Source organism: Portunus trituberculatus, chromosome 47, assembly GCF_017591435.1.
Source record: "Portunus trituberculatus isolate SZX2019 chromosome 47, ASM1759143v1, whole genome shotgun sequence".
Classification (NCBI taxonomy): Eukaryota; Metazoa; Arthropoda; class Malacostraca; order Decapoda; family Portunidae; genus Portunus; species Portunus trituberculatus.
In genome coordinates, this window is record NC_059301.1 from 32,793,874 (window position 1) to 32,808,485 (window position 14,612).

Sequence of the window (14,612 nt, forward strand, 5' to 3'; positions counted from 1 at the left end):
CTGACGCAGCGTCCCCTAGTGTGGCACTACTTACCTGACCTCGTGCATCACGTGCCCCACTCACGCACCATGAGTACTAAGACTCACCTGTCAAGCTAAATCTTGGTGACCACAGTGAAGTGCTCCCTGGGCAGAGTTAGTTAGCATTGACCTAAAATAGTCTTGTCAATCTATAGCCGCTCCTCGGCTACTGCAAGCCACACGTGCAACACGAATTGTGCCGAGCCACGAGCTCACCAAGACGCAGGAGGAAACACTCAGATATGTACAAAAAATTTATTTTATAAATACAGCTTTATACATTCACAATATATATTTATATGCATACAGTGTAGTGAAGAACAGGTGAGGTGAACTGTCTCTTGCTCGCTCTCTAAAACACGGAAAAAAATCACCACTGATGAAAGACACGAACACAGAGTCTACACCAGGCGGGCGGGGCGGGGCGGGGCGGGGCGGGGCTGCCCGGCGGGGCACACCCGGCCGAGAAGGGAATGGTGGCGAGTGTGTCGCAGCGGCCACCGCTTGCCGCTACCGCATTCTTACACTTACTATTATACTTTGTACATGTGGGAGTGAGGAGCCACCACACCAGTGTACGTTATCACAGCAAGCCAGGGAGGGCGGCGCCTCCCTCAGGGCGGCGGGGCTCCACCAATGCCCTGGACGGCGCGCGAGCACCGCCTCTCAACCGCTGCGGCGCGGCAGCCGACGGCAGGACCCAGCCCGTGCCTCATGGCAGGGCGTCCCAGGTCAGGTGAGGGCGGATCAGAGCGGGCTTGGACCGGTCACTACTCGTAGCTGTGATCCAAGTACTCCTCGCTCTTGATGATGACGTGAGGCTCTCGCGCCAGGCTCTGTGGGTGTGTGTCCATGGCATTCTGGGGGTGATACTGGTGGTGCAGCGAGGACATGGAGAGGTCAGTGGGACCCTCCTCCTCCTCCTCCTCCATGGGGGCAGGCTGGCTGGCCGGGGTGTCCTTCACTCGCGGGGACTGGAGCGGTGCTGACCGCAGCATGCTGATGTTCTTGATACTCTTCAGCTCTGAAGGATTCCTGAGGAACTGGTAGCAGTGTCGCTCGCCCTGCACCTTGCGCAGGATGTTGACGCGATAGTAATAGCGCAGCGCACGGCTCATCTTGTCGTAGTTCATGCTCAGGTGGTTCTTCTGGATGCCCCACAGCCGAGCCAGCCCCGGTGGGTCTACAATCTTGAACACGCCTGTGTCACGATTCTTCCAGGCGATATACCTTGAGTACCGCTGCTGTGGGTCATTAAGCAGCTGCTGCAGGAAGTCCCACAGCAGACGTCCATTGGTGCCAGTCTCGACAGGCTCCTCGCCGGGACCGGGAGGACCCTGAGGCTGGGGGGGTACGATCGGCTGGGCGGTGCTCTGATGCTGCAGACTCTCTTGGTGGGACGAGACGTTTTGAGCAGCGGCGGCGGCGGCAGCTGCGGCTGCGGCGCGCTGGTAATCACTGAGGTGTTTAAGGGAGGCAAGGGCGTGTGCGGGGAAGGAGACTGTGGCGGTGCTGGTGGGTGGCACTGGCGAGCGCTGAGGAGAAGAGGAGTCCCGTGTGGAGTCCTCGGAGTCAGACTGGCTACCAGAGTGGGCTGAGCCTGTAGAGGCGGCGGAGGAGTGGTGGTAGGCGGCTGTGGAGGAGGTGGAGGAGGCGTTGTCGGGATGGCGAGGCGAGCCACCACTTTGCTCTGAGGGTGCTGGGCTGAGCGTGACGGAGCCGCCCTGGTGCAGCAAGTGCGTCAGGTTATGGATGTCTGGCGTGACCATGGACCACGGCTGTGGCGGCCCTGACGTCAGGGGAGAGGGAGAGAGCAGTGGGTGGTGGGGGGTGAGGGGAGACTGGGGCACCTGGGGAGCGTCGCGCAGCAGGAACTGCAGTGTGTTGTGCAGGATGTCTCCTGCTCCAGGCGCACGTTCCGCCAGGTCACATTTGGTCAGCATGCACAGAGCCTTGCCTAGGGAAGGAAGGAGAGGGACATTAGTGACAGTCCTGTGGTATGCCCAATTGCCCACGCCTCAAGGCGGTAGGGCAAGTATGCAGTTTGGAAACACAACTGCTATAACTGTGTGTGGAGGAGTTTTGGTTGGTCATATACTTGAATGGCATCGAGACTCACCGTTGAGAGAGAACTTGGAGTGGTCGATGGCGGGCAACTCAAACTCTCGCTCAAACCAACGGAGGAAGGCTGTCACGTCATCCCTGGACCAGTGCCGCGGGTCAGCAGCTGCGGGAAGGAAGGCCTGGTCATTACAAATTACTTCATACTACACACAGAAATCTGCACCTTGTGCTGACGAAACATGACTGTCACCGAGTATTGTGTGAGTTGTAAGTTACCAAGACAAGACGCAAACACAACACCTTCCACTGGAACACATCGTTGTATATCCATGCATGTCAATAGGCATGACAGCCTTATTCCTTGAGTATCACTTTACTAAAAAAAAACAAAGACTATTTAATTTGATGCACTAAACTGGTTATTGTACTCAATCTCACTACAAGTCAAGGGGCCTCGAATGCCATCAGTTTGTTTTAGTGCTGGCTGACGAAAACAACGCGCCGGGACTCACCCATACATCCCAGCGAGGACAGCATCTTTGCCACTGCACCACAACTAACACCTAGTCAGCTTTGTATAGCCTATGTGATATAAGCGTGCAGCCTTCACCTGGCAGCACCAGCGCTGAGCCGCGACTGAACCCAGCAGCACGAAGCTCAGGTAGTTAAGGAGCCAAGTGTGGGAATGGGTAGAGGGGGGTGAGGGTAGTGTGTGGGAACGAGGAACGTGGGGGTGTGGGAATGGGCAAGGCAGTGTGGGAATAGGATGCTGGAAGATGGCGAGAGGAAGGGAGGAAGGGACGGGTAATGTGGGAGTCTGGATGGGGACGCAGCGATGGCGACCCAGGGGAGAAGGAAGCGTGTTTGCCGTGCTGGAGAGGACGTGGTGGGACGGAGAAAGGACGAGAGGAAACACGGAACGAAAGAACAAGAGGAAGGAAGAAGAGGGGGGACAGTGGGAGAGGGAGAGAGTATGAGAGGAAGGGAGGGGAAGAGAGAGAGAGAAGAGTGAGGGACAAACGCGAGGGGATGGATAAGGGGTCCTTGGAGCATATTAATGGAATCTGATTGCAACTCACCGAGGTGTGTGGGCATCTGCGTCTTCACATCAAGCATGGGTGAGGACGGGGAGGCCGACTGCGGGAGAGACAGTGGGTACCTCCACAGCAGATCCGGGCTGAAGGGGAGAGCCATGCCCACGCGATTCACGTCAGGAGTCAGGTTCAGCGGCGGCACCTTCATACTCTACAGAAAACGGCGCCTGTGACCTGTAACGAAGAAAACGTTGATGAGCAACATGAAGAGAAACGGGAGAGCGGAAAACGCTCTGCCGGAGAAACCTTAAGAATTATCGTCAACATTAATTTCCTTTTGGCGTCAGATTACACGCTCGCTGTGTCAAGTGTGCTTCACACAGAGCCCTGGCAGGTGGAAAGGCAGGGCGGCGCTGCGGCGACCAGCCACACCTCCCACAAAAGCTCTTTTTGAAGCTATGTGTGTCAGCGCCTGTGCCTTGTCCCTCCTGTATGTCAATCCTAGTCCACCCCATCCCACTAGGAGGTTCCTTTTGGGCCCCACACTGCAACAATACGACAGCAGGACGGTATTGTGGCCGCGCCATAGCCTTCCTCTTCCTCGCCCACCAAACACCACAAAAAGAGAAACCCTCCCCCCGTCCACCAATAAGAAAACAGTAAGCCAACAGCAGATGTATGCGTGGCGCGGCGCCCCACAGCACCACTCACTCACGAAATACTGACACCGGGTATGAGTGCTGGGACTGGGCGGGTCGCGAGGGCAGAGGGACACGGATGGGAGGTCAGGTTACGGGCATACAGCTTGAGGGACAGCTGTGGGTGATGGGCAGGGTGGAGGGGGAGGTGCTCTGAGGGTTGAGAGGTTCACAGCATCCGGGCCTTGCTGGGCTGGGACGCTAACAGGTGCGCCAAGCAGAGCGTGTGTCCTCTCACCCTCCTTACCTTCCTCTCTCTCTCTCTCTCTCTCTCTCTCTCTCTCTCTCTCTCTCTCTCTCTCTTTCCACATTCCTCCCTTCATGTACATCCCACCTTTCGTTCGTTCGTCTTGTCTTCTTTACATCCTCTTTTCTTTTTTCCCTTCCCGCCCGCTCTCAATACCTGCTTCTCTTCCTCACTCTCATACCTCCCAGCACTTGAGTGTCTTCCCCCCACTCGTACCTGTGTTCACCTGTCACTCCCCTTCACCTGCACACATCCCCCCATCCCCTCCCCTCACCCCTCTGCCCGTGGCTCACAGCACCCACACTTCCGCTCATTCATCTCACAAGACTTGGGAAGAAATCTGGCTTATCTGGGGAATCTGATAAGGAGGCGGAGGAAAGGTGGACCGGCGGAGGAAAGGGTGAGGCTTCCTGTTCGTTGGTGGAGGGATGAGAGGGAGGGAAGGAGGGAGGAAGGCGAGTGAACTTGCAGGAGAGGAAATGAAAGGAAGGTAAAACGAAAGAGCGAGGAGAGAGAGAGAGAGAGAGAGAGAGAGAGAGAGAGAGAGAGAGAGAGAGAGAGAGAGAGAGAGAGAAAGAGAAGACAGGATGAGGGTGTGGAGGAAGGAGGGTGGGGGATGGAGAAAGGGAGGAAGGAGGGAGGGAGGCTGTAGACGGGCGAACAAAGAGGGCTTCCTGTCTCCCCGGCCTCAGGGTCTCCCGTCTGCCTGAGGAGGGAGGGGTGAGGGGAAGGAAGGGGAAGATTAGGGTAGGGGGAAGGAAGAGGGAGGGTCATGGCAGGGAGTGCTGCGGTGGAGTGTAGAGGACGCTCAGGAAGAGAGAGAGAGAGAGAGAGAGAGAGAGAGAGAGAGAGAGAGAGAGAGAGAGAGAGAGAGAGAGAGAGAGAGAGAGAGAGAGGAGGGTAGGAGGAATGTAAGAGTGAGGGAAGAAAGAGAAGAGTACAACAGGAGGGAAAGAGGAGTGAGTGACCCCACAACACTAAACAGTCCGTCAAAACACCAGCCTCGATAATGACCTATACGCTCACAGTTCCTACGGCGTGACCCTCACCACCCTGGCTCAGCACCACCTGTCACCCCACACCCAACCCCTCCCCGAAGTGCCCGCGTGTCACCCTCGCCTCGTGTCCTCCCCCTAAGTGCCATGCACGTCATGATATTGGTGTGTGATCCTGGAGTAACACACACACACACACACACACACCAGTTTCGCTAAACCGCGGACCACCAGTAAACAGCTTTGGTCCTTGGCCAGAAAGAAAAGGAAACTTTCGTCCAGGAAAACTTGGCACATCAGTCAAGTTAGCCGCTGTAATGAGAGACTCTGTACCCTCGCCAACACCACCATCACCAGCCTCCTCTTCCCTCCCTCACCAGGAAACACCCGCCGCCTCACTCCCCTTCACCAGGAAAATAACACCGCCTGCCTCTTTCTCCGGCCTGATCAGCGTCGCTACGGCACGCCTGCCTGTCCCTGCTTTCCCGTCCTGGGCAGGCACTCCCACGCCGCCACCAGGAAACTATACTACTGACGCGCCCTCCGTCACCGCCAATCTAGCGCAAAGATACTAAGAACTGATTAATTGTGTACCTGCTGGGCGACTACAGGTGAGGCAGCTCCCCCGCCCCCCTCACTGAGATCTGCCCCAGGCCCGGATGCTGCTCCCTCCCCCCCTTTCTCACTCCCTGAGGAGAAACAAGCCGGAGATGCCCCCTCCCCCACACCACCCATCACACCCACCCTTCGACATCCATTCCACCCAGCTTCATCTCTCTCTCTCTCTCTCTCTCTCTCTCTCTCTCTCTCTCTCTCTCTCTCTCTCTAACACATGAGGAATGAATTGTGTGTGTGTGTGTGTGTGTGTGTGTGTGTGTGTGTGTGTGTGTGTGTGTGTGTGTGTGTGTGTGTGTGTGTGTGTGTGTGTGTGTGTGTGTGTGTGTGTGTGTGTGGCGGGGTCGCGTGGATACACATGCAGATAGCAATGGGACAGGCTATCGGTGGGCACGGATGGGCATAGGCAGGTGTAGGTTTGATTGGAGATGATTGGTGGAAGTGGACGGGTCGTCGTGGTTATGGGTTCACCAGTGCGGGTGTGGGAGGGCATGGGCGGGTATGGGCGCGGGTCTCACCTGGGCGGGGGTGCAGGTATGTAAGAGAGTAATGACGCACATCCGGTCTCGACCAATCTCAATCTCATCTCCCGCTCCGCCACAGCGCCGCAACCCCGCAGCCCGCCCCTCCGCCCCCGACCGTAAGGGTGATGCGGGCGCCGCCACCCTCAAGATGGAGAGCCGGCGGGGCATATACCCACACTGCCTTCACTGGGACTCTCGCCCCTAACGCGCCCACCTCAAGGCTCCTTGCCGCCACCCGCTCTCGCTACACCTGTGGCCCTCCCCGCCATAAGAGGAAGGGTGGAAAAGGCTTGAAGGAAGAGGGCGCCCCGCGGGGCATGGAGGCTGGGGGTGGGGGGCGGCGGACAGGTGAACTGGCTGTGGGAAAACTTGGTGAAGGCGGCGGTGACCCAGCCAGCCCCCTCCCCCCTCCCCTGCTTTGTAATTAGCGCGGTATTTGGTGGCTACCTGCCCGACCCTGGGTCACCCCCCGTGCTGACCTACACACACACACACACACACACACACACACACACACACACACACACAGAGAGAGAGAGAGAGAGAGAGAGAGAGAGAGAGAGAGAGAGAGAGAGAGAGAGAGAGAGAGAGAGAGAGACGTAACAGGAGAAGGCCAGCCCGCACGCCACATCCGGGGCTCCGTTTCAAGCCACACTTGTTGAGGGCGTCTGAGGGGGAGGGGCGGGGAGTAGAAGGAAGGGGGAGGTAGGGCAGACGAAACAGTGGCAGATGAGGACAATGTGAGAGGGAATGAGAGTGTGAGGGGAGACAGTAAGGGGAACAGCACACGACGCCGCCATCCCGGGAACAAAGAGAGGGGGAGACACGGAGGCAATAAAGAAGAGATGAGGGGAGATGAACACAATAAAAAGGGAGATGAGGGAAGAGAAAAGAGAGAACTGTAGGGAAGGTGAGGGGAGGGAAGCTGACTGAGGGGAAGGTGGACAGTTCTCTCAACCTCCCTCTCCCCTCCTCTCTTTCTTTTTCTCTCCATCACCCGAGGAGAGGGGAGAGTGAGATGAAAGGAGAAGCTATAGATAATACAACTGTGAACATAGTCTTTCAAATCTCTCTCTCTCTCTCTCTCTCTCTCTCTCTCTCTCTCTCTCTCTCTCTCTTTCCTGTTCTTTACTTTCCTCTCCGCGTTTCTTACGATAGGCAATTTTGTTTTTTCTTCCTCTTGTCTGGTGTGTATTTTCCTCCTCCCTCCTCCTACGTGCCCAATTCTTCTTACTCTTCCTCCACCAACATTCCTTCCTACTTCACCCTCCTCCTCTCTCCGTCTATCCCTCCTTCTCCCCACCAATCCTCGCGCCTGTCCCCCTTTTCCTCCTTGTCGTCACTGGCGTCCTCTCTCTCTCTCTCTCTCTCTCTCTCTCTCTTAAACAAGTACAAATATCATAATTTACGATGAATGAGGAACAGGAAGATGAGCACGAGTAGGAGGAGAAAGAGGAGGAGGAGGAGGAGGAAATAGTAGGACGAGATGAGGAAGAGGAGTAGGAGGGTAAGTGAAGGCCTCTCCTCCTCTCAAGAGCCTCAATTCCGCGTCCACACAAGCTAATCGAGAAAGTGGCGCTAACAGGAAGAGGAAGAAAGAGAGAGAGAGATGGGGAGAAAAAAAGAGGCGAGAGAAAGAGAATAATTGCAAAGTCTCCATATCAACAGCGTGGCAAAGTTTTGAGAGAGAGAGAGAGAGAGAGAGAGAGAGAGAGAGAGAGAGAGAGAGAGAGAGAGAGAGAGAGAGTGGTCAATATAATAGGATCGAGGCCGGATAGATTAATGGAGATGGAAGATCCTTCTTCTGCTCCTCCTCCTGAAGAGAGAAAGAGGTGAGAGGGGATCGTGAGACACCTGTGCAGATCTCTCTCTCTCTCTCTCTCTCTCTCTCTCTCTCTCTCTCCATGTAACGTTTCTTTTTTTTTTTCTATATATATGAGGAAATTTTAGGTCATATTCTAATCCTGCAAAATCCAATTAATGAGAGGCGAGTCTCACTACAAGTCAAGTGATAAAAAATTATTTGTATGCAACAACTTCCTAAGAGAGAGAGAGAGAGAGAGAGAGAGAGAGAGAGAGAGAGAGAGAGAGAGAGAGAGAGAGAGAGCCCGGCCCACGTGTCGTCCCGCGCTGGTGCTGATGGTGAGGCCTGATGGAGAAGGAGTACAAGCCCCCAACCCCGTCCCGCTCCATCCCGCCCATGGAGTCACAAAGCTTCCCACTTCCCACACGTTGCTGGATCCTGACGTCACTGCCCCGTAGAGTTAGTTGCTCGCTTGACTCGCTGACGTCACACGCTTCATCACACCCACGCGAGCACACACACACACACACACACACACACACACACGGTACTTGTTAACGAACTTTCATTATTTCCCCATTCTTCTTTCTATTTCGCCATAATCCCAATACTTCTATGTGCACCCGAGTGTATTCTGTGTGACGGGTTTTCCCGGCACTCGTTCTATCTCGAATGCTGTCTTCCAGAAAACAAGTCTCGCGTTATCGCCAAGTATCTTATCGCCGGCAAACAGAAATATTATTGTTTAAAAGACAAGGTGGTGGCAGGTCACTCAAGCACTTCCTGAGAGAAGCTCCCCCTCTCCCCTCCCCGCCTCACTCACTTCTGGGACGCCGCCTCCTCCATCACTTAGGACCTTCCGAACGTACAACACATCTCGGTGATAGGAGATCGATAATGTATAATATGGACTAACCACCTTATACAGTGTGTGAAACTTGGTCACAATAAAGGAAAAATATGTATAGCAGTAGTAGTAGGTGGCGGTGGTGGTAGCAGAGACAGTGGTAGTAGCTGCAGCAGTAACAGCGGCATAAACACGTCTTCCAATCTAATGTTAGTGGCCTCAATAGTAACACACAAACGGAAATTACAGCAGCGGAAGGCTAGCCGCGGCGTGGCGGTGCGCTGGCAGGCTGTCGTAACTCGGCTGCTGTGGGGGCCAGATAAGGCTTATCGCCCGGCGCGGGACGCGGCCCAGCTACCGACGCTATCTCCGGCAGGAAATGGAGATTACGAGATCCCTTCTCCTAGGTGGAAGCGCGTAAAGCGTACACTAGGGCACTGGTGAGCACTCCTACCCTGGTGTAACACCCGTGTCATCACCACAGGGGGTGGCAGCTTGCCGCGCTGCACACAACACACAGCTACAATAAATGACTGATGGTCTTGTAGAGCATTACTTGAACTTAACGCATTACTACTTTATTCTTAAGGATGAATTCACACAGTGAGTGATATGTGACTTAGGAAATGTTACAAGCAAGCTATTCAAGTTGCATCACTGTAATGAGTGAAAATGCGATTCAACCCCTTTCTTTGAAAACAATGACTAAAAATGAACTCTGAAAACTGTGCCCTGTAGAGGCTCCACTACAGGTAATCATGCTGCCAATCACCACGATCGAGATAACCAGATATCACGATGTACTTGTTATGCACTTGTCCCATACCCTTGATAAGAACTGCACCACCACTTCCCTGGCCACTCAGACCCTCCCGTCACCTGGGATTGCACTTTTCAGTTACTCAAATAAATAAAGAATAAATAAATTCCCACGATAGTGAGTGTTTTCTTCCTGAAGCACTGAAGCGTTACTGAATGCAGGGCAGTTGTGTAGTTAAACGCTGCACGTGTAGTACAATTTGCTAGCCAAACAGAATACACCAACACCACAATATTGCTTCACTGCTCCGACATGCATTTCAGGAGGCAATCTCTCAACACAGTCAAACGTCACCAATCACTAGTATAGTTAGTCACTTCACAGTTCAACACATATCACCCTTATTTTCCAGCAGTGTAGGTTCACGGGGAGGCTGCAGCACCTAACCACCTCCAGCACGAGTCTTCAACACTTCCACAGTTCATTCACAACACACATTTGATATACATAAAGTTGAAAAAAAAAATTAATAGAGTAAACAGTAAACACTTATAAAACACTTAAAACTGGAAAAGGAAAGCCGCCCCCCAGCTCGACAACAACAAACAGGTGACTTGAGTGGTAAAGGGGGTGAAGGCTCACTGACACACCTGTTCACCACCACCTGCCTGTCTGCTCCTCCAACACCAACACCACCACACAACCACACACCTCTCAAGAGCGGCTCGTGAGGCTGCCTGTAGCTATGAGTGCTCAACGCAGACTACACGGCCACCACAGCACTCCCTTGCAGGGGACCAGATAGTGGGATAGGCGGAGGAAAGGCATAGGGGGACCGCCTCCCGCTTGACTTGCCAGATACCGCTACTGTGCGTAATTCTCGGATGCTTGCCTGGCTGTTATTACTTGTGTGTTGGGGCGTTTGTTCATCTGGTCCGTTGCTCTCACAGCCTTGCAGGTGTACGTGGTAAGAAGGAGGAGGAAGAATAGATAGAAAGGGTTTTTTGAAGGTTGTGAGTCGCGTTTCGTCCCTTTTCTGTGGAGACCGAAGCGATTGCCAGAACTGTCACGTTATTATTCGGTAGCACATTCTCCTCCTTACTGTGATTAGAATAGCAACTGCTTCAGTAACTTACCTAATTCAACCATGATAAAAAGAATGAAGGAGTTAATGATACAGGGTGACGGAGAAACAGGAGGAGTAGGGGGAGCAGGAAAAGTAGGAGGAGCGTCAGGGAGATGAGGAGACAGGAAGACGAGATGCCTCTTCCCTTCAGCCGCCGTACAACAGTGCTTCCCAAGACTTCCTGGCGCGCGAGGGAGAGGGAGAGAGAGAGAGAGAGAGACGTACGAGTATATTTCCATTTCGATTTTTTGGGGGCTCCTGGAAACACAAAGAAGGAGTGTGGTGCTGGAAGGTGGTTCTGTTTGTAGGTAACGAGGGAAGAAAAACGAATCTTTAATCGCAACACACAACTAAGAGGATTTATCTATTTATTGATTGTTCGTTATTTTTTTTTTCTCAGTGGATTAGTAAAGAGTTCGACGTTTATATTCCTCTTTCACTACTGCTGTATTGTTTCCTATCATGACACACGCTTATTGATAAAACACATACAGTATATTCATGCTGCTTAGTGAAGTCAATAGAAAGTAATTAAAAAAAAAAAAAGATATCCGCCAGAGAGAGAGAGAGAGAGAGAGAGAGAGAGAGAGAGAGATTTTGACAATAATGACAACAACAGTTAACACCGAGTGAGTGGAGGACTGGGACAGTGACTACCTGAATGACGCCAACGTTCTCTCTCTCTCTCTCTCTCTCTCTCTCTCTCTCTCAAAGCAACAAGAGAACCAAAGAATGGAGAGAGAGAGAGAGAGAGAGAGAGAGAGAGAGAGAGAGAGAGAGAGGGAGGGAGGGAAAGAGGGAGCAGACGGTGACAGGTGAATGGAGGGAGGAAGGCCGCGGAGGGACACGTCAGATAGAGAGAAGGAGGGAAGGGAGGGGAGGGAGAGATGAAACAGGAAAGGCATACAAATGTAGAAAAGGGGAAGCGTTACAAAAGAAATAAGAATAAATGTATACAGAAAAAGCATATGGAAAAATAACTAAACAATGATAAAAAAAAAAGAAAAAGAAAAATGGGAATAAAATAAAATAAAGCGAAATGAAAAAAAATGTTAGAAAAAAAATAAGAAATAAAGAAAAAATAAGGGAAAAAAACAGGGATCAGACGAGAGAGAGAGAGAGAGAGAGAGAGAGAGAGAGAGAGAGAGAGAGAGAGAGAGAGAGAGAGAGAGAATGCTTATCAGTATTTCTCTATTTACTTGTTTACTGGAACCAGAGAGTTAGAGTGACCTCAGAGTGCCATTGTGCCCTGAGAAAGTGCCAATGCAACCTGCGAGCACCATTATGACCTGAGTGCCAGTGTGACCCTCGACAGTGCCAATGTGACCCTCTGGTGCTGTTTGCCCGAGAGTGTGACCTTCAATGACCTCCTTGACTGACGTGACCCGAGAGAGAGAGAGAGAGAGAGAGAGAGAGAGAGGTGATTAACTGAGGGAGGGGTGATTGGTAAGGGGTGAGGGGAAGGGAGATAGGAGTAGAGGATGGGGCGAGGAAGGGTGATAAAGTGAGAGGAAAAGGAAGGAGAGGGAGAGAGAGGAAGGAAGGGGGGGTGAGGGGAGAGAGTGAGGGAACAAAAGGAGGGGGAAGGGGAAACGGAGGGCGGAGAGAGAAAAGAAAGAGGAAAGAGGAAGACGGAAGAGGAGGGGAAACGAGGGGAGAGGAAGGCGGGATGAACGGACGGGAGGAAGGGAGGGAGAGAGGGAGCTAAGGGGGGAGAAGGAGAGAAAGAGACTGAGAGAGAATAAGGGTAGGGCTGGGTGGTGAGGGGAGTGAGGTAGGGACCAGTACTGGAAGAGAGCCACACTTCCCCTCGCCCGCCTGAGGGGTAACATCCGGTGAGCTGCGAAGGGCGCCACCATCTCTGCCGCTTCCCTCCCACGACCACTACCATCACTACCTCTATAATGTTTCGACCTTCACGACCACTACCATCACTACCACTACAACGCTACCACCTTCACTATCACAATCAGCATCAATTATTATATCCTCTTTCTCTTTCTCCAACATTTACCACTACCGTACTAAAGTAATATTGCATTATCGAGTTACCGACACTTGTTTCAGAGACGCGCAGAATGTGTTTGTGTATTTTCCGTTTTAATATCTTGTACGTAGTATTAGCATCGTCCTTGCCTGGTGGCCTGACATGCTGAACACAATGTTTCACCGCACCAGAAGACTGAACAGTACAGCACTCACCACAGCCTCAGTACCGCAGCCTTCATCTCCCAGCCTTGTGTTTTCTTGTCAGTGTGTTTGTTCAATACCATTGTCTATTTTCATCAAAGTTGATTGATCTTATCATTAACGTTAACAGTCATCAGGGTACAGGGCCTCATTATTACAGGGATTAACTTTGCAGAGCGTGCATCTGTACCCATAACCTATTACAGTTGTTATCGTTCATCGCACCCACGACGTCATTCTCTTCGTGTTCATACCTGTAACAAACTACCCACTAATTCGTTTTAATAGCTAACCCAAAATAAAGTGCACCAATCTTCACATGTGCCCCTCATGGCATTACACTTCAGTGCGCCGGCCACCTCATCTGTACCCAGTAGCAAAGGTGGCAGGACAAGCTTGCCAGACCCGTCAGTGCTGCACAGTGCCCAACAACAACATAACGATGCCCATGTGAAATGAGTAGAGACAGCGAGGTGAAGCGAGGGGAGACGCAAGTGAGGGGAGACGGTGCCAGCTCCCAGGCCCTGCGTTGCTCGCCACTTCCCGCCTCCCAGGAAGTGCCGGAAGCAGACCGCGCTGCCAGGTGCACGATGACCACTCGTGCACGATAACACACACACACACACACACACACTGACGTTTCAAGGAAAGTATATATATATATATATATATATATATATATATATATATATATATATATATATATATATATATATATATATATATATATATATATATATATATATATATATATATATATATATATATATATATATATATATATATATATATATATATATATATATCCTTTCACATAGATGACATACCACATGACGAGAACAAGACAGTCATAATCGATTCATCAGTCATGGGGTGCCGCGCGAGCACCAGTGACGGTCTCCCAAACATCACTACATAAATCAGAAGGCTGCTGAAACAATTGTAACAGCCAGTGTGTCGGCATGGTGTAAGTGATTCCTCATGACTGCTGGGAGAGAGAGAGAGAGGCGGCCCAGTAGGTACCAAGTGAGCGCAGTAAGCGGGCCGCTGCTCGGAATAAAAACCGTGACAATGTTGTTATGGTGAGAAGATGGAATCCCCGATACTATTCCGAGTGACGAACCACTGTGGGGGAACATGACCCCTACAAGGTTAGCAACAAGTGACGTGTGGTGCTGGGGACGTATTGATTGGCCGTGACGTGGCTGTCTAAAGTCTAAACTACCACTCACCACGACCATCACGACCGCTAACGTCACCTAAACCAGCGCAGCTCACGTCACCCACGTCACCATAACGATCAAAGCTTTTTTTTCTTTCTCTCCTAAAATGGCTACTGTTTTAAGTGTCAGTTCCACTCGCATTGGCTCGGTGCCCGCAGCTGTCACCACCAAAGTCCAACCAAGGCTCGTGAGGACAGGATGACAGCCACGCCACTCCTCTCACTCGCCACGACCACTCTCTCCTTTGCAGGGCAGGTGCTTCAGTCTCAAAAGGGAATACTCTTTGCATACGTAATAAAAGTGGAAACAAGAAGGGGAAAATACGGAGAGAAATATAGATAAGGAAATATCAATGCAATAATACCTGCAGATCTTGCTATAGGACGCATGGGAAGGATACGAATACATATGACATTTTCCTACAAATGTGTATGTGGTCTGGGAAGTAAAGAAGCACCGGTGTA

The 14,612-nt window shown here is 51.9% G+C and overlaps 1 protein-coding gene across 2 annotated transcripts; it reads right to left on the reverse strand.

Annotated features, from left to right (window-relative positions):
* Positions 1–264: 264 nt before the first annotated feature.
* LOC123498101 (ets DNA-binding protein pokkuri-like) lies at positions 265–10,465 on the reverse strand. Of its 2 annotated transcripts, none has more exons than XM_045245231.1 (4): positions 10,321–10,465; positions 3,165–3,353; positions 2,141–2,248; positions 265–1,978 (listed from the first exon to the last, which is right to left on the reverse strand). In XM_045245231.1, the coding sequence occupies exons 2-4, from the start codon at positions 3,325–3,327 to the stop codon at positions 792–794; spliced, it is 1,458 nt and encodes a 485-aa protein (XP_045101166.1). In that variant the 5' UTR covers positions 3,328–3,353; positions 10,321–10,465; the 3' UTR covers positions 265–791. The 2 variants fall into 2 exon arrangements, with proteins under 2 accessions (XP_045101166.1, XP_045101168.1); XM_045245233.1 differs by having other exon boundaries at positions 10,260–10,364.
* Between the last annotated feature and the right edge of the window lie 4,147 nt (positions 10,466–14,612).